The 19,565-nt window shown below is 30.0% G+C and overlaps 2 protein-coding genes across 4 annotated transcripts; one reads left to right on the plus strand and one right to left on the minus strand.

Annotated features, from left to right (window-relative positions):
* Positions 1–17: 17 nt before the first annotated feature.
* Positions 18–13,706, minus strand: LOC103573533 (neogenin). 3 transcript variants are annotated; one of them, XM_008552677.2, is made up of 8 exons: positions 13,068–13,706; positions 11,779–12,987; positions 11,078–11,267; positions 8,689–10,391; positions 8,501–8,545; positions 4,505–4,894; positions 4,189–4,299; positions 18–2,581 (listed from the first exon to the last, which is right to left on the minus strand). In XM_008552677.2, exons 1-8 carry the CDS (start codon positions 13,117–13,119, stop codon positions 1,755–1,757), a joined length of 4,527 nt encoding a protein of 1,508 aa, XP_008550899.1. In that variant the 5' UTR covers positions 13,120–13,706; the 3' UTR covers positions 18–1,754. The 3 variants fall into 3 exon arrangements, with proteins under 3 accessions (XP_008550899.1, XP_008550897.1, XP_008550898.1); XM_008552675.2 differs by having other exon boundaries at positions 11,078–11,600; XM_008552676.2 differs by lacking the exon at positions 8,501–8,545 and having other exon boundaries at positions 11,078–11,600.
* Positions 13,707–14,697: 991 nt separating this feature from the next.
* Positions 14,698–19,508, plus strand: LOC103573534 (actin-like protein 6B). The gene is made up of 4 exons (XM_008552678.3): positions 14,698–14,841; positions 14,938–15,900; positions 18,922–19,119; positions 19,203–19,508. The coding sequence occupies exons 2-4, from the start codon at positions 14,959–14,961 to the stop codon at positions 19,416–19,418; spliced, it is 1,356 nt and encodes a 451-aa protein (XP_008550900.1). The 5' UTR covers positions 14,698–14,841; positions 14,938–14,958; the 3' UTR covers positions 19,419–19,508.
* Positions 19,509–19,565: the final 57 nt, after the last annotated feature.

Consider the following 19,565-nt stretch of genomic DNA (forward strand, 5'->3'; position numbering starts at 1 on the left):
TTAACTAAATTTTATTATATTTTTCGTGTAAAATTATCCAAACACGCGTTATTTTGTGCGTATTAATATGAATAAAAAAGTAAAAAAATTACTAATCGTATTTTTTAATTATAAAATTATAAATAGATATAAAAAAAATATATCAAATACCAAACTAATTATATTTTAAATATCAATCCTAATAATACTCTGTTCATACTTAAAAAATTTTTTTTCAATTTCCTTTTTTTATTTTGTTACAAAATCGCTTTTTTTGTAAAATTTTTTATGGCAGTTGAGCGTAAATACTTGTTAATATTACATTAATGAGATCATTATATAATCATTTTTATTTCATTTTTTGTTAGTCGAATAAAAAAATTACGGCGGTTAACTTTTGGTCCGCTGTCATATTTTGTAATTATGATAAAAATGTTTTTTTTTTTTATGATAAAATTTTCAGTGGGCAATTTTCAGCCTATCGAACATTAATGCAAAAGAAAATGATATTTTTTTTTTTTTAAGACATTTGTGATGTTTTTTTTTTCTTTTTTTAAATCACACGCATTTGTACAAAAGATATAAAAAATTTTATGATAAAATAAGAAGCGTAAAATACGCTGAATATTATATGGCAGACAATATTTATATATAATATATATTAGGGTGGCTCAAAAAAACCGACTATTTTTTTTTTCGATCTTGCATGAAAATTTGTTGGCTTACGATGTTTTAAGAAGCCTCTCCAAAAATCAGCTCGATAAAAAATTTCAAGAGGTCGCTTACGAATTTTGAAAATATCAAAAATGATTGAAATTCGGATTTTTTACTTATAAATTTTTTTTCTTTCTCGTGGCAGCAATAGTTTATATTTGTAAAATCATGTCTATGCTGAAAATTTTAGCCCCAAATTTTAATATTTAAACGGCGCTCAAGAATTTTGAATATTAACTGATAATATGTGACTAATACTTTGAATTAGTTTTTGTATTTTTTTGTTACTCAATTATTGTTATTTTACTAAAATATAACTTTTGCATAAACAAAAATATACAAGACAGTGTTAAGCAATAAAATTTGGTAAGTTTTGAATAAGTGAAAAAACCAAACATTGAATTAAATAATAAAAAAGTATGTAAATAACTTATTATTTCTATTTCTCGGGTTATATTTTCATTCATTATGATCCAAATTGGTGGTGAAAAAATCGAGAAGCTTTATAATTAATATTCAAGGGTCGTTCGAAAACGTTCAAAATTCTTGAGCGAGGTTTAAATGTTTAAATTTTGGACTTAAATTTTCAGCGTGGTCATGATTTCACAAATATAAACTATTGCCGCTATGAGAAAAAAAAATTCGAATCTCGATTATTTTTGATATTTTCAAAATTCGTGAGCGACCTCTTGAAAATTTTTTATCGAGCTGATTTTTGGAGAGGCTTCTTAAAACATTGTAACCCAACAAATTTTCATAAGAGACTCGAAAAAAAAAAAATAATCGGTTTTTTTGGAGCACCCCAATATATAAATATTATAATAAAATTTATTCTATCTTAATAAACTAATTAGTATTATATACTATTAATATATAATAAAATATATTAATGGGTGTCGTAGTATTAAATTCGTTATAAAAAAATTTTCTACACAAAATCGCGTAAAAAAAGTCGATGTATAAATAATAAAATAGTACGGTTTATACCGGGGCAGTGAGATTATATAATTAATATACAATTAAAAAAATAAAAAAGTTTATATCGAAATAAATAAAATATTTCAACATTCAAATTCCGAGGCCGTTATCGCATTCAAGTCTTTCATTAGGCCTTCTAAATTAGCCATTTCTTGATTCAATTCCTCGGTACTGTACGAGGGTTTAAGTCGTTCAATTTCTTCAGGCGTATGACAGGCATTTGAAACGGAAGCCAATCGATTTTTCGTCAATTGATTAGTATTAGCTACTGCTGAGGAAGAACCTGGTTGTTTTTTATATGGACTTCCGGATAGACTAGATCTTACAGTTACTTGAGAAACCTGAGTGGCGTGTTTCTGTTGCGCTGGTGTTGATGGTGCCGACTGTGGTGGCGGTGCTGGCACACTAAAACTTTTTAACGGATGACCTTGAAGTCGTTTGATGCTACCACTGCCACCACCAGCGCTGCTAGCATTTGCAGAATCTGTTCCTGATCCACTACCACCAGTAAGTTCACCCCGACTACTATTTCCACCGGAAATTACGCTCGATGAATTTGCTGCCACGGAAGATTGGCTTGTGCTGCCAGCAACGTAGTGTCCAGGTGTAAACTGTTGACTACTTGTTGAATTATTGTACGGCGTACTGCCATAAGTCATTGAATTATGATGAAGCTGCTCGTAATTACTTGACATTGATGACAAATCGACTGATGGATTTGATTCTGGAGTAGGTTCTAATGTTATGTGTGCTCTACTTAAACTGTATTGAGCACCGACAGTTCGCGGATAAATTGATCGCGATGGTTCACGTGAAGCATCTGATGAATTGTAGATTGTCGGTTGTGATAAACTGTTACCGTGACTACTATTTACAATGGCCGTTGATGCCGCCGTTGCTGATGCTATGGCTAAAAAAAAAAAAAAAAAATAATACATAATTTTTATTAAGATGTATTTATCATGGTGGCCACATTTCTGGAAAACCTGGAAATGTCAAGGAATTTCGTCACAAACTTGGGAAAATTTTTACTTTCTTTTTTTTTTTGACTGAAAAAGCTGATAAATTTTTTTTCTGTCAAAACTGTTCAAAAAGTGACGTGGCGCGAATGCGATCCTAATACCGTTTTGAAAAAAAATTAGTAGAAATTGATTCCAATAGCGAAAAAATGAAGCAGTTAGAATTAAAAAGGCTGTTAGAAAAAAAAAGTCTTAGTAGAAACCTATCGTCAGGATCTTGAAGCTATTAACATGCAAATTGACAAGTTAAAAAACCAAAAACATTAAAAGTATACATAAGTATTGAACTAATAAGTTTCACTATATTTATTATTCGCGAACTTGATTAATATTTTATTAATATTCTATAAAACGTTCTTATTTATGAAATTTATTCTAGTGAAAATGAAAAATTTATTTATCTATATTATTAAGAGAATAAGGAAAATTTTGTTCCTGGCATATCTGCATGATAGAATTGGTTAATATTATTAAATTTGGTATCGTTAGAAAGGTTTTGACTTGAATTTGTGCCTTTTCATAGTTTCAACTCTTCTTTATTATCAATCATTAAGAAAAATCGATTTATCTGTATCATTCGAATGACATTTAAATTACGTGAGAAAAGATACGATCGTAATTATTTTCTCTAAATAAATTAATATTCTAATTATTCTGTCACTAAATATGACTGAATATCACTGAATATATACTATATTATTTATATCGCGTTACTTATTACAAAATGACAAAGTTTTATATTTCCATTTGGTTTTAGGAAGCTTCTCAAAGCCAAAAAAGTGTGCATAAAAAAAAAAGGATTCATTGACACCAAAAATCTTTATTTGCCTAAAGGAAATTTTCACTTACCCCAAGCAATTTTTTGCATTGTGAATTAAAACGAAAAAGTTATTTAGAACTAGAAAAAATTTTTCAGTGCAAGGAATCATTTCTTGACCAAAATAATATTTTCTCGCCCCAAGAAAATTTTGTATTGAATTTATAATGTATAAAATTTCTTGGTGCAAATAAAATTTTTTGAGGCAAGAAATCGTTTTCTTCTAAGAATTTTATAAAATCAGCAGTGATATTTAGGTAGCGACGTAGTGACTGCAGGTTGTTCGTATTGTATTATAGAGTAAGTTATATAAAAACATAGATTTAAAATAAAAAATAAAAAATTATTAATTTAATAAATAAAAAAAACCTATGAACATTGACAAATAATAAAATAAAGTTGCATTTAACGACAATGATTGATTATTTATTGAACCGACTTATACTATTTTATTTTGAATTAAATAAATATTTTTAATGATTTAATATCACTACACATAGTCCGGGAATTTCTAATTATTTTACTGGAATACCTGTAAAAGTCAGGGAGTTTCAGTTTCAAAAATCTGTGGTCACCATGTTTATAAGCTTTACTTTTTTTCTTCAATTTATTATTAGTCTGGTATGAAAAAAAAATACAGCGCTAACACATGTTGGTGTCGTGTATCGTGTGTATACTTACATGAATGTAGCGGTCCACCACTATCAACAACAGTTAGAGGAATAAATTTTGATTTACTGCGGCTGTGTTGTCTCGTGAGTGTCGAGCATTTGTCATCCAAATTATTTGTCGCTACAGTAATTAAAATAATAAATGGTTTAACTTAAAAAAAATAAAATAAATAACTAACTAACGAAACTAAATAAATAATTAATATTTTTTTTAACTAAATAATAACGAAACTCAAAAAAAATTGTGTCGTTATATTTGTGTGTATTTAAAAATTCGCTGTCGGATTTAATTTAAATAATAAAAACATTTAAAACAAAATAGTTACCCATGTAACTTGGTACGTAAGTACGTTTATCCAATGAACCAGAATTTATTACCGCATTTCCAGATGTTTCTGTATTATTGTAATCAGTATTACCAGATCTTGGTAGTGTATTATTAACAATTCCGCCGCTGGTGGTTGATGTTAAAGTTTCGCCGTTTATCGATGATTTTTCCAAGGCTTTGAGTTCCATTTGATCATGATGAATCCATAGATCAGGTGGTTTAATATTTGTCTTCTGATTAACGTCTTTCATATATCCTTTTTTACGATCCGGCGAGTCATTTTGTCGTCTGCAGCATACGAATACAACAACAACTGCCACTCCGGTTATTAATACGACTGAGCAGCCTACTATTATGTAGATGAGACTTTGTGATAATCCACGTCCGTCTAAATTAAATATAATAACATTAATAAATCAATAAGGAATTAACAAAAATTATTAACTGAAAAATAGCCATAGAAATAATTTTATATTGAAGTTAGCCGTCTAATAATTTTTTATTTTTTCCAAAACGATAAATTATAAAAAAAAATCCGAAAACTACCTGACCCCGCTGGCCAGCTCAAAAACTTCCCGCTGTTTTCGAGCTCAGAGAGTTCGGAAATATTATTACTTGTAAATTTTGAGCTCTTCGAGCTCAAAAATTTGTTAGGCCGGTAAAACTACCTTCACTGAAAAATTATAATTTTTGTCCGTCGATATCTTTGAATGGAATGAACTGATTTGAACGTTCTTGGTGGCAATCGAAAGGGCTCAACAAGACGTAAAACTGATTACATTTTGTGCCAAATAGGGCTAGTGGTTTATAAGTTATACGCAAAAAACCGAAAACAAACAAAATTTTTAATTTTTATTCTTCGTATAATTCATAAACTACATGAACGATCTACCCCAAAATATAATAAATTCTAAGTTTTGGGTAGCCCTTTTGATTGCCACCAAGTACGTTCAAATCGGTTGATTCGTTCCAAAGATATCGTCCGACAAAAAAAGTTTACGCGACACACACACACACACGCGTGCGCGCGCGCACGGACACGGACATTTTTTTTGAAAATTTGCAATATTCTTAACGGAAAGTTAAAAAAAAGGACTTCTTGGTTTCGAACTCACCAGTTCCATATATATATATATATTCATATAAATAAATTGTTTTATTTTATTAATATTCATTTTAACAAATTGTCTTTATTCAAAATAAGAACTAATAGATTGTAAAAATAAAACCCTGAATAATTTGGTATTAAATTGAGTCGTCGCCTCTGCGCCGATAGGCTTTATGAAAGCGTATATATACTTTCAGTATACTTATATGTTGATATTTGCTTTCAATCAAAACTTGGACATCATAAAATTTTATTTACTTATACTTTTTGTTGATATAAAATGTGTGTGGTAATTCAATTAGAGTGGAAAAAAAAGCATAAATAAAAAAAAATAAATTGCAAAATACAACAAATAAAGTCTTTACTGGTATCACTTGCAAATTGATTGATTAGTTCCGAAGATATCATCGGACAAAAATTACTTTTTTACAGCGAAATATATTTTGCTTTAAAAACTTACAAATAATATAGTTTTTAAGGTCAAAGAGTCCGAAAAGAGCGGGAATTTTTTGGATTCGCCTACACAGGATCAACCGTTTTTAAAATTTTTTGTTTTTTGTCATTTATTTGTTGAAAAAAAATCTGAAAATTGTTAATTGTCCACGAACTTGAAAAAAAAATTAATGAAATTTTCAAATAAAAATAAAAGCGTGAAATATTTAACCCTCAACAGTAACACTTCCGGTACGAATCATAACGGATATAAAGGGTCTATAAGACCCCAGGATATTTGATCAGCTGCAAAAATCAAACTTATCAATATTTTTACGAAAAATTTGATATATATTATTTGAACGTTTTTATACAAAAATTTAATTGATTTTTATAATAAATTTTAATTTTGAGCTATAAAAAAATCATGACAAAAGTAACGTTTTCCGTAAAAATAAATATAATTTTGTAATTTTTTTATATTTATTACAAAATTTTGTAGCAAATTGTTGGGAAATGAGTATACTTTGATATGGAATCGATGAAAAAATTTAAAATTCTAAAAAATATAATTATTTTGGCAAATAAAGTAAAAAATTTCCCATGGAAAAATAAAAAGTTATCAAGAACAAAGTGCAATTGGTTTTTTAAAAATATCTTTCGAAATATTGAATTATTGAAAAAATTACAAGGAATCTTTTTTGTAGCCCTTCAAATTTTTTACAAAAAAGATATCTTCTACTTTTTTTAAAAAGCCAATAGTCATTGAGATATTTAAAGATGAGCATTCAAAGAATTAAATATAGACATGGAGTTAAAAATTATTTAGTCTTCTGGATCATATATGAACTTCAAAAATTAAATAATAACATTTATGCATAATGCATAAAACAGTATTTTGCTTTTTCTAAGTGACGAGTGTGTATGAAATAGTTAAATAATTTAATTCAATACTCATCAATCAGCATAACATTTTTTAATTAATAGATTTCATAGAAAATTTAGCTATTACATTTATTCTCATGCTGGAATTTTCATATAATTTTTATATAATTTGATATTATTTGTCGAGTAAGTTCCAAAAATATCACTAGTTCGAAAGTTTATTAATATATATGGGGCATATCCCACAATTATAGAGATTTAAATGAAACTTAGTACACTGTAATCAATTGAGAGCAAATTTTATTTCAATCCAGTCACTCGGAATTACGGAGTTTAAAAAAAAATCACTGCATACGGAGTAAATAGAGAGTTTGTTTTTTTTAGCGGATTTTGAAATGATCTGGATTTTTATGATTTTTAATCCGAGTTCATTCGGGATTCCGGAGTTTTGAAAAAAATCATTCTGCATACAGGGTTAGTTTTTTTTAGTGAATTCATTCCTTTCGGAGTAATCTGGATTTTGATGATCTTCAATTCGTATTTACTCCAATTCGGAGTATTAATATTAAAATAAATTCATTTTAGGAGTGAATTTTACTCCGAGGGAATCAAATAAATAAACAGTCATCCGCTGTACATTCACTCCAGATTTACTCCGCAAATTTTTTAGTGTATACTTATTGTATGGTTAAACTTGATCAAATTCGAGGATCTGCTAAATCGAGTATTTGAAATGTTTACGATTAAAAAAAATCTTTTGCCGATTTATCTGTAATTAACTTTAAAACCGGAGCATAGTGTATTTTCGTTGAACGTGTTTTAAAGCTCATTTACATTGTAGAAAATTCGGACTGATTACGTATTTTATTGAAATCCGAATTCACTCCATAACTCTGAGTTCCGGAATTTAAAAAAAAAACACTTCGCATACAGAGTTAACAGGGAGTTTTTTCAGTGAAGTGATTTCGGAGTAATCTAGATTTTATTTCAACCTGCATTTACTTCGAATTTATTCCGCGTTCACCCCGCAAATTTTTTGCAGTATAATCATCTCTATTTTTTATTATTCATCTTATTACTTTAACTACTTTTCAAAACAGTCCTTCAGCCTTCAAAATTTTTAAAAATGTATGTACCTGAAAATCGGAACGATTTTTGCGCAACGAAAATGAACAAAATTTATGCAATTTGACTTCTTAAGGGGTAGTTTCAGAGATTGGAGGTGGCCTAAGATTTTCGTCTGATATACCAGAAACTATATGCGAAACATTTCAGAAAAAATCTAGTCATCTAATAGATTTTTTAGTTTCCAATTTTTGTTTTCGTTGCGCGAAAAATGTTTCGATCTTCAGGTACATAAAAATGTCGAAAAAAAAAAATTTTCCAATCAACTTTTATCCAAAAGTTCGAAAATAAATAAACAAATATTAAAAAATCTACTTCTATTTCGGCTGCCAGGCCTTTTTAAAATTTTTCCATGGCTTCTTTTGCATTATCATAAATAAAAACAAAATAAATTATTAAAACAAATAATAAACTACATGCCATCTAAATCTAAATAAAACTCACCTTGTTGTTGTTGGCTGTAAAAATCATCATAATCCATGCCATTGCCTAACATAAAAAACAAAAACAAAAATAAAAAAACAAAAGAAAATAAAAATAAACTCTTTTATACCAGCATTCAAATACCCGAGTAAAAATAAATAAACAATAAAAAAAAAACTAAACATTACTCCACGAATAAATAAACTTACTCTGTGGTGTTTTGAAGACAACGACAGATGAAAAAGGTCCATAGCCTTTTATATTTCTTCCTTGGATCTTAAAATAATAAGTTGTACTGGGTTTCAGTCCTTTAATAATATACTCAGTCTTGTTTCCAAGTACACCTTCAACATGCCAATCTCTCTCACGTTTAGTATTATCAGTCGAATAAGATATAATATAGCCGATAATATGGCCATTGGGTTGTTTAGGTGGTTGCCAGTGTACTATTACCGCAGTAGAACGATCTTCGTAACTCTGAACAGTTAAATCACGCGGTGATGATGTGGGTGCAGCCTCGTGTGTTTGATTAAGGACAATCATGCTCCACGGTGATTCACGTTTTCCCTTAACTGTTTTAACGGTAAACTCGTACTGTGTATTCGGCTTTAAGTCGTCAATCATACAATTGAGATCAGTTGCATTGAAATATTTATACCGTGGACTCAGCGTTAATGGATGATATGGCGCATATCTGACGACGTAATATCTATGATCTGTGACATATTGACTTTTCGAAAGTGACGTATCTGTCCAGTACAGAACAACGGTACTGGCAGACAAGACAATTGCTTTGAGACCAACGGGTGGTATCAGTGGTGTTACTGTTGATTCAACTGCTGTCTTCTCGGTTGTTCTGACATTCGCATAAATTGGTGGCCCTTCACCCGCTTCATTGCTGGCGCGCAATGATATTACATACTCGGACATTGGATCAAGTGATTCAATTGAATAGTAACGTTGTTTACCATCCAATTCATGATTGAAAACATCCGGGTAACCTTTACCCCAGCTAATAATATAACCGCGTACTTTTATTTTGTCATCTTTAGGTGGACTCCACCACACGGATATTGATGTTGATAAGGGTTTCGTTCGTAAATTTGTTGGCGCTGAGGGTACTGTTGATTCGTCTAAATCGTTTTCGTAGGTTTCAATTGCCATCCATTCTGTCCAAGGTCCGGTACCGTTTACATTCAATGCACAAATACGGACATGATAAACTCCATGTTTTTCTAATCCTGAAATTACATGAAGACGTTTGTTGCCCTCTGTTGTTATCGTGTTCGAGTGATAGCGACGATCCTGACGGCGATAACGAATTTTGTAACCAGTTATTATGCCATTTTGTCCTTCAAGTGGTGGCTCCCATCTGACAATTATACTTGTCGAGCTTGCGGCTTCTAATGTTACGTTGTGTGGCGGGTGAGATGGTTGCGCGCTAAATGTTCTTATATTTATTTCACCGGTCGAAGGACCTGGCCCGTTTTCATTCACCGCGTACACCGAAATACTATACTCTGTATAAGGCGTTAAGTCAACTAGTTCGCAAGTTGTGATTGTTGTCTCACGTATTTTTTCAACTTCGCTGAACACACCAGCTCCAGAATTACTGCTAGTGTCGTCTGTAATTTCCAATGTCACAACGTACTTAGATATGCGGCCATTAAGAATTTTCGGCTCTTGCCAAGATACTTTTATACTTTGGCTACTAGTTGCGTGGCCTTCGAGATTTAACGGCGGACTTGGTACATCTGCTTCAGAGTGCGTTGTTACTGTAAGTACTTCACTAGAGGCGCCGGCTATACCTTGAGAATTGTGCGCTACAACCCGAAATTGATATGTTACTCCGGGCTGAAGACTTCTTACGACTACTTCTAATTGTCTGTGTGCTGTTGTCACAACGCGTTCTCTGTAAATCATTTTTGTTTTTTATATAAATTGTATATAGGGGATAGGGGGCAAAATGGGGTACTCCTATTTTATAAAAATTCCAAAATCACTTTTGCTAAATAAGTGAGAATTAGTTTGAATTTTTTTTTTTTACTGCTTTCAGAAATTTTGTTTTTGAAAAAAAATAGTATGAAAACGATTTGAATTTTTTTCTTATCAATTTACAATAAGAGAACTCGAGTGTCAAATTACTTCAGATGTTTTTATCTGTTGTCTATTGTTGATAATAATACCGGAAGTACTTAGAATTTTTTGAATCAACAAGACTTGGATGTAATTCTTGAAACCAGGTAATATTTATATCTTAATTACAAGAGAGGGTTGGGCAAAATGGCACAGGGGGAGGGGGTGCTTTGTTTTTTAAAAATTCTAAAAATCGATTTTGAATTAAATTTAAAATTTAATATCCATTTTTTTTTTCACCCATTTTGCCCGCAAAAAATGAAAATGTTTTTTTAACGGCAGCTGAAAATTTATTTTATTTACTTTGAATATCAATGAAAAAAACTCAACGTATTTGAGTCCCCGAAAACTTACTATTTCCTTAAGTACCACGTTTCGACCCCCCCCCCCCCTATGCATAAATATATATTTTTTATAGATTTCATAGAAAAAAATTAAAGTAAATACTAAAAAAAAATGTACCTTTGAGATCCATCTTGTTTATAGTAAATATGGTAAGTAAGTGATGAGTCACTGTCAGCATTTTCCGGCTTCTGCCATCGTAAAGTAACAAATCTCGTTGAAACAATAACGACACTAAGATTTCTTGGTGCTGATAAAAGTGGTCCACTGCTACCACCTCCCTCGATTAAATCCAAATTATCCGTGTTATCTATAAAACGGGGTTCAGGTTTTTGTTGGTGATGATGATGGTTGTGATTATGATGATGATGTTGTGGTGGAGGTGGAGGTAATAAGGTATCATCAGGATCAGTCTCAGTTTCAGTTACTTTATCAAAAAATAAATCCGCGGAATCATCACCGGAATAAGAATTCGATGATAATTCTGGTGATGAAGGAGTAAATGCTGATAATGTATGACCAAGGAGCGTGCTGGGATGTTGCCAGGTATTATTATACAATTGTCTTTGACGAGATAATTTTTTTTTCGGCAATAATTTTGGTGACAATGTTGTCGATGTTAATTTTGCCAATTGAATTTTTTCTTTTTTTTTAAATAGATTAGTACCAGGTAACACAATTAGTATAAAAGGACAAAAAAATGGTGATAGGGAAAAAAAAATATTTAAGTAAATAAAAAATAATCAAAATCATAAAATAAAAAAGCGAAATAAAAAAAAAATAGCGGCAAAATAAAATAGTGTATGTAATAAATGACTTACTTGGCTTGTGAATGATAACAAGTCGAGCGAAAGTTTGAACTGAACCTGCCGGATTGGTTCCGATACATTGAAATATTCCTGCATCTATCGGCAGTAGTCCATTTATTCTTAAATTATTATTATTAACAAGCTGCCAGTATTCACTTAAAGTTATTTTTTCTCCATTTTTAAGCCAAGTAACTTTAGGCTCTGGTTTACCATAAATATCACATTCAAATTCTAAATCCTGATTTTCGCTTGCTACCTTATCTTCAGGTCTCTTAATAAATCTCGGTGGCACCTGAACCGTTACTTCAGCCACTGCATCAAGTGTTTCAACATCATTTTTTGCCCGACATTGATACGATCCAGTGTCTTCCTCCATAATATCAGTAATCATAAGACTAGATGCTGCTATTTTACGATATCTCGAATCCAGCGCAGCTAAATCAACAGCAACTCCGTCTTTCAACCATAAAATAGAAGGTTTAGGCCGAGCGTTAGCTGCGCATTCGAGAATAATCGTTGCACCTTCAACGGCTATCTGTGGTTTAGGTTTTGCAATAAATATAGGGGGCGATTGTTCGTCAAAATTAATAGACAACGACGAGGATTCTTGTTCAAGAGACAACTGAGCTTTGTTACTCAACCGATGCTGACTAAATGCCGTAGCATTGCATCGGTAAGAACCCACATCTTCATTGCGTACGTCATCTATTTCCAGCGCACCGGAAGACGGCATAATAGTCATGCGACTTTCATCAAGTTGCAGCGGATGTTCATCTTTCAGCCAGTGAATCTTAACTCGATCAGCCAACAATTTAGTTGACAATAGACTGCAGCTAAAAAATGCTGTCTGTCCCAAACTGACGGCAATATTTCGCGGCTCTTCTGCAAACATCGGTAACTGTGATAACAAACTGATAGTGGCTATTTGTGATACAACGGCTCCAACATTCTCCACTGTTACTAGACACTGATAACCACCAGTTAATTCTGGATTATCAGCGTAAACGCTACTTATATATAATGAACCATTAGCTAATTGTGATCTATAACTGTCACCAATAAAATTAATCATCTGGCCGTCTTCTGTACGCCACTGGATATTAATAGCTGATGGATCGTAAACTGTACTAGACGCTTGACAGTCAAGTCGAGCAGCACCACCTGGCTCAACAATAACATCCTTCGGCTCTACTATCAAATCCAGTCCAGCAGCACAAAGACCTTTAGAATAAATAATTTATAAATTAAAAATTAAAGAATAATATTAAATATATATAATTAATTAAATAAACAAAACTTACCGCTAGTTATTAATGCACAAAATATCAGATATACTCCAATAGACTTATCCATTTTATCTAATCAATACTTAAATAAAAAAAAAAAAAAAAAATACTAAATAAATAATAATTTTAATTTGAAATTAAATTCACACGCTAATATCATTTTATAACTGTCGTCCTCTACAATCTACAATCCTATTAATCCACATCCCTTTCATCTCACTCTCCTTTTTTTTTTATTTCTTTCACACTAGCTTTCGATTTTTATTTATTAGTTCCAAACCCGTCACTTCATATTATAAACAAAAAAATTTATTAAATTATAATAAATTATCTACAGATGTATAATTTCATTATTGCACTTACTAATTAGATAACCGACAATTAGATATTATTTGAAATACACAGAATTATATTTTTTAATCATTTTAATAAGAGGACGACATATTGCTGGCTGCGCGCGAGGAGACGGTTAGCGTCGTCGTCGTCGCCGCCATAGTCTCGTTTCTCGTTATTCTATACCGTATATTATATATGTGTACATATATCTACATCTATACAACTACATGTATCCAACCCCCTCATATTCACCTCATTCTAGTCTATATATACAGTTCTATGCTACTGTACCATTTTATACATATACAAGTTCTATACTTTCACTCACCCTCTTTTAAAAAATACATCCCACATATGTATATATTTACATATACATGTATACTATACATGTGTATACATTTGTACACAAAGCCTTCGTTTAAAGTAAACTTATTTTTTTAAAAATGGCGTCACTATCTATGAGTGTGAATGTCGCTGACAGTTTTCAATTTTTTTAAATTTTGAAATAAGGGAATTAAATGAAAATTTAATAAATTTAAAAAATGCGCATTTATAGAATTTAAAAATCAGTATGTGCATTTTTTTTGTTTTTATATTTTTAATTGTTTAATTCATTTCTTTGTAATTTAAAATTTGTCTCATTGCAGCATTCACCTGAACGTGAATTTTACTGACGGCAATTTAAAACATTTTGAAATAAGTGAATAAAATAAAAATTGAATAAAATTAAAAAAATTCACATTTACAGAATTCAAAAATCAGTATGTGCATTTTTTTTATTTTTATACTTTTAATTAATTAATTCGTTTATTTGTAATTTAAAATTTGTTTTATTGCTGCGTTCACCTGAGCGTGCATTTGCCTGACAATTGTCAATTTAAAAAATTATGAAATAAGTAAATAAAATTTAAATCGAATAAATTTAAAAAATGCACATTTGTAGAATTTGAAAATCAGTATGTGTATTTTTTTAATTTTTATATTTTTAATTGTTCAATTTATTGATTTGTAATTTAAAATTTGTCTTTTATTTGTTACATTCACACTCATTACTATTTTTGACAGCGCATCCATTATCTGGTCCCGAAGTTAACAGACAATTAACAATTTTCGAATTTTTTCTTCAAAAATTTAATTAAAAAAAACTAAAAATATGCGCATGTAGAAAATTTAAAAAACTACAGGTGTAATTTTTTAAAATACTTTTTTTTTATACTTTATCATTTTTTTTTAAATTAGACGTCAGCTAACTTCAGTATCATGCACATTATCTGCGCGTATTTACTGCGCATGTTTAAAGTTTAAAAATTGTTTTGAGGTTACGGCTGGCGTTGCTGTTTCGTTGTTTGTATAACAATAATATATAGATAAATATTAATGTTAATTTAATAAAATAATTAATTTTTTAAATTAATTCATCAATCCAACACAACAATAAATTATTTTTTTTGACGTAAGTAAATTATTTATTAATTAAAAAACCAAAAATTTAATTTAAAATTAAATGCTAAAGGTTATGCGGTATTAAAATAAATTTTTATTTGTGTAGTTTTATTATTTAAAAATAAAAATGTCATCGGGTGGAATGTTGTACGGCGGAGATGAAATCGGAGCACTGGTATTTGATCTCGGACATCATTCATTGCGGGTTGGATATGCTCAGGAGGATACTCCGAAAGCCGAAATACCAGCAGTTGTTGGTATTGGAGAGGAAAATTGTAACAATACCATGTCTACAACAAACACATCCACCGGAAGTAATAAAGTTGAGCCGATGGATGTTGATGATAAAAAACAAGATAATAATATAACGCAATCTAAGCCAAAATATTATATCGACACGACAATTTTACATGTACCTCGTCCAGGAATGGAAGTCGTCAGTTACATGAAAGAGGGTATGATTGAAGACTGGGACCACTTTGAAAAAGTATTAGATTATACTTATTCTAAAATAATTCAATCGGACGCTGAGTATCACCCGGTGTTATTTTCCGAAGCGCCCTGGAATATTCGTAGCAAGCGTGAAAAATTAACAGAAATAATGTTCGAAAAGTATAACGTACCAGCGTATTTTCTTGTTAAAAATGCTGTACTTGCGGCATTTGCTAATGGACGTGCAACTGGTATCGTTGTTGATAGTGGAGCCACACATACATCGGCAGTCCCGGTACAGGACGGTTTTGTATTAACGCAGGCTATTGTTAAATCACCACTGGGTGGTGATTATATTACGATGCAGTGCCGGCAATTATTACAAGACAGTGACATTGACTTATCACCGGCTTATATGATAGGCAGCAAAGAAGTCGTTAAGGATCATGAAAAACCACGCTGGGTCAAGAAAAAAGGGCTGCCTGATGTTACCAAATCGTGGCAAAATTACATGGTGAAAAAATTAGTTCAAGATTTTCAAGCGAGCACACTTCAAATTTCTGAAACTCCGTATGATGAAAAAATAGTATCGACAATTCCTGCTGTTCAGTATGAGTTTCCTACTGGTTATCATCAGGTATATTTACAAATATATTTTATTTATTATTATTCTTTAAAAAAATCCATATGGGAATCCAGTCTAGATTTTTATGTGAGTTCACACATGACGTATCGAATAGATTCCTGTAGGAATATAAATGTTCTTTTATTCATATACGCGTATCAATAAATAATAGATATAGAGAATACCTCAGATTCTATAGAAATTACTTATATATAAAACCAGATTCCAATATAAATTTCCCACAAAGAAATTCATATATTCAAGTTTCTTTATGGATTCCTATGGGTTCTCATGCAATCCCACATGGATTTTTTTGATAGAGTAGCGACTAGTAGTCTACACGACTGCCTGAGTATTATTACTAAATTTATCAAACATATTTTAAACAAAATTATTTATCGCATCAATTAGGGCCAGTTTTTTAATCCGGGTTTAAATTATTGCTAGTATATTACTAATGTATAGATATACATATAGATATTCATAGATATTTGTATAGATATAAGTATAGATATACTAGCAATATTAATTTAAGGCTGGGCCGTATTAACTAAATTTTTTAATTTTACTTTTCTATTAATTTAATAATTAATTGTTATTACAGCAATTTTTGTAGCTTTTGAAAAAATTTAGAAGTCAAACTTTTTCGGAACATTTTCATCATTCGAGTGACGTAATTATTTAAAATGTAATTAGAAAAGTAAAATTCGAAAATTCAGTTAGTACTGCCCAGTCTCAAATCTGAGTAAAAATAAATCTGGTTTGAAAAACTGACCATTGCTCTCAAATTTTATTTTTATTTTTATTATTAAAGGTATTCTTAGACAGTGCTCCCCCAGTTTTTGAAAATATTCCATGATGTTGAACTGTCATATCTATTAAAATGTTATTAATTAATTTAAAAAAAATTAAAGCATTAATGGAAAAACAGACAACGCAGTTACAATTTCGGCGAGACATAGATTTTTTAAAAAATTACTCAGCTGTTATCAATTAGGAGAACTGTGTTTCCCTTTTTTTAGTTAATGCTTTTTTTATCTTTTTTTTTTAATTAATTATGAAAATTTTAATACGATTATTGCAAATCAGTCATCAAATATCTGAAATAGTTTTGAATTCAAATCCAACTCAACATCTTGATAAATGACAAAGAACATATATTTTTAGAATAGACTCATTTATCTTCATTAAAAACTATGCTTTGCTTTTCCCGGCGCCTCGTTTAGTCATCCGCGAACAAAATAACTGCGAAAAAATATCCATAAAACATAATTTAATAAAAAGATTGCACTTTTATGTTTATATAGTTTTTAATTAACTTCATGTTTGTAATTAAAATTATACATAAAGACTACTTTAATATCAGTGATCTTTATAATTTTGTTAAAAATTTCCTATACATTTTCAATAGTAAATAATGTTTCGTTTTTGTTAAATTTTTATTTATGTATTACTATGAGTTACAAATCAATATTTGACAATGGATTTTTTGTTAGGTATTTAATTATTGTTGTAACAGGGTGGCCACACACCGGGAATATCGGGAATTATCTGAGAATTTAATACAACCTGGAAATATCATGGAAATGTCAGGGAATTTTGAAAAGTATCCGGGAATTATATTGCGACAGTTGAAAATTAAAAAATTTTTCAATAATACACTAGTTATAAAAATTAAGGGACATTAAAAAAATTTCAAATTTTAAAGTGATTTTCAACAGATTGTAACTCGAGGGAAAATGATCGTACGACAAAAACAAAAAAGGCAAATTGTAGCTTCAAGTGTCTAGTTTTCTGAGATTAGTCTTTAAATTTATTTATTATGTGCGGTTCTGGAGTAATCCTAACGAAACTATCGAAAAATAAATTTGCCAAATTTCTGCTCGTTTCAAAAACGGTCTTCGAGCTTCAATAAATTTTTTTCGACACGCAGAGAATTTTACGGTATTTTTTACATAAAAAATTTATGGAAAAATTACTATGTCATAGTAACATGAGGACAGTATGAAATTATTGTACAAATTACCGATTACATAGAATTTTTTAAAATACATCGAACAGAATTTACAAGATGCATTGTAATTTTGACAAAGCTACAGATTAACAAATTTAAATTTCTTGGATAAAATTTAATCTGTTGCTTTGTTAAAATTACAATGCATTTTGTAAATTCTGTTCGATGTATTTTAAAAAATTCTACGTTATTGGTAATGTGTTCAATAATTCCATACTGTCCTTATGTTACTATGATATAGTAATTTTTCAATAAATTTTTTATGTAAAAAATACTATAAAATTCTCTGAGTGGATAATTATCATTGATTTTTGATAGCTTCGGAACTGTGTATAATAAAAAAATTTCAAGACCAGAATAGAAAACTAGACACTTGAGGCTACGGCTTGACTTTTTTTTTTGGTGTATGACCATTTTCCTTCGAGTTACAAACTATTGAAAATTACTCAAAAATTTGAAATTTTTTTAGTATCCCTTAATTTTTGTAACCAGTGTATTTTGAATTTATTCGAATCATAAAATTTCTTATTAAATATTTTGACTTACAAATTTTTAAGATCGAACATTCAAAAGTAGACCATATTAATTTATTTTATTGCCATTTTTTACGGTATCTCGTATGATTTAATCATCAAATTTAATTATCGACAATGAAAATATAATAAAAATTTTGAATTGTCTTAATGATACGAATAAAATTTCTAAATCAGGGAAAAATGTGAATAACTTTACTGGAAAGTTGGGAAATATCAAAGAATTTTGAAATCATTTCTTTGCGGCCACCCTGTCTACGCATATTTTGTCGCGGATATTTTATTACGCAATAAATTTCTTTAATTTTGACAACAAATCAATATTCTTGTAAAATTAATAAATTTTATTGAATTTTCATGACAATTATTCTTAAAAATCGAACAAAATTTTTAACAGTAGTTTAGTTTAGTTACCAAAGAGATATGGCTGTAAAAAATTTCCTTATTCTCATAATTAATAAAATAATTTTTTATATTTGTTACTAGGACTTTTCGTCAGAACGTTTCAGAATACCTGAAGCACTTTTTGATCCAAGTATGGTACAAATGCGTGGTGGTATGGTGGGTAATACAATGCTTGGGGTAGGTCATATTGTAACGACAAGTGTTGGAATGTGTGACGTTGATGTTAGACCAGCACTCTACGGTAGTGTTGTAGTTACTGGCGGCAATTCATTTATACAAGTAAGCAAATAAAATATTTAAAGTATTTTACGTACAGTATACAAGAAAAAGTATCATTTACTCTATCCATTTTATTTATGTAGGGATTCCCAGAACGTCTTAATAGAGATTTATCGATGCGAATACCCTCGAGTATGAGATTAAAGTTAATTAGCGCTAATGGATGTGCTGAGAGAAGATTTGGAGCGTGGATTGGTGGATCAATCCTTGCGTCGATTGGTACCTTCCAACAGATGTGGATTTCCAGTCAAGAATATGAAGAAAGTGGAAAAAGTCAAGTTGAGAGAAAGTGTCCGTAATAATGTTTAATATTTAAGTTATTAATTGATACTCTTCTATACATATAAATATATATATAAATTTTTTTTTTTTTATAATGACAAAACCAGTCTATTAGTACGATTTTTATTTTTACACAATCATACTGACAAGTTTCACTGTTAAAA

This window comes from Microplitis demolitor, chromosome 2, assembly GCF_026212275.2.
Source record: "Microplitis demolitor isolate Queensland-Clemson2020A chromosome 2, iyMicDemo2.1a, whole genome shotgun sequence".
In the NCBI taxonomy this organism is placed as follows: Eukaryota; Metazoa; Arthropoda; class Insecta; order Hymenoptera; family Braconidae; genus Microplitis; species Microplitis demolitor.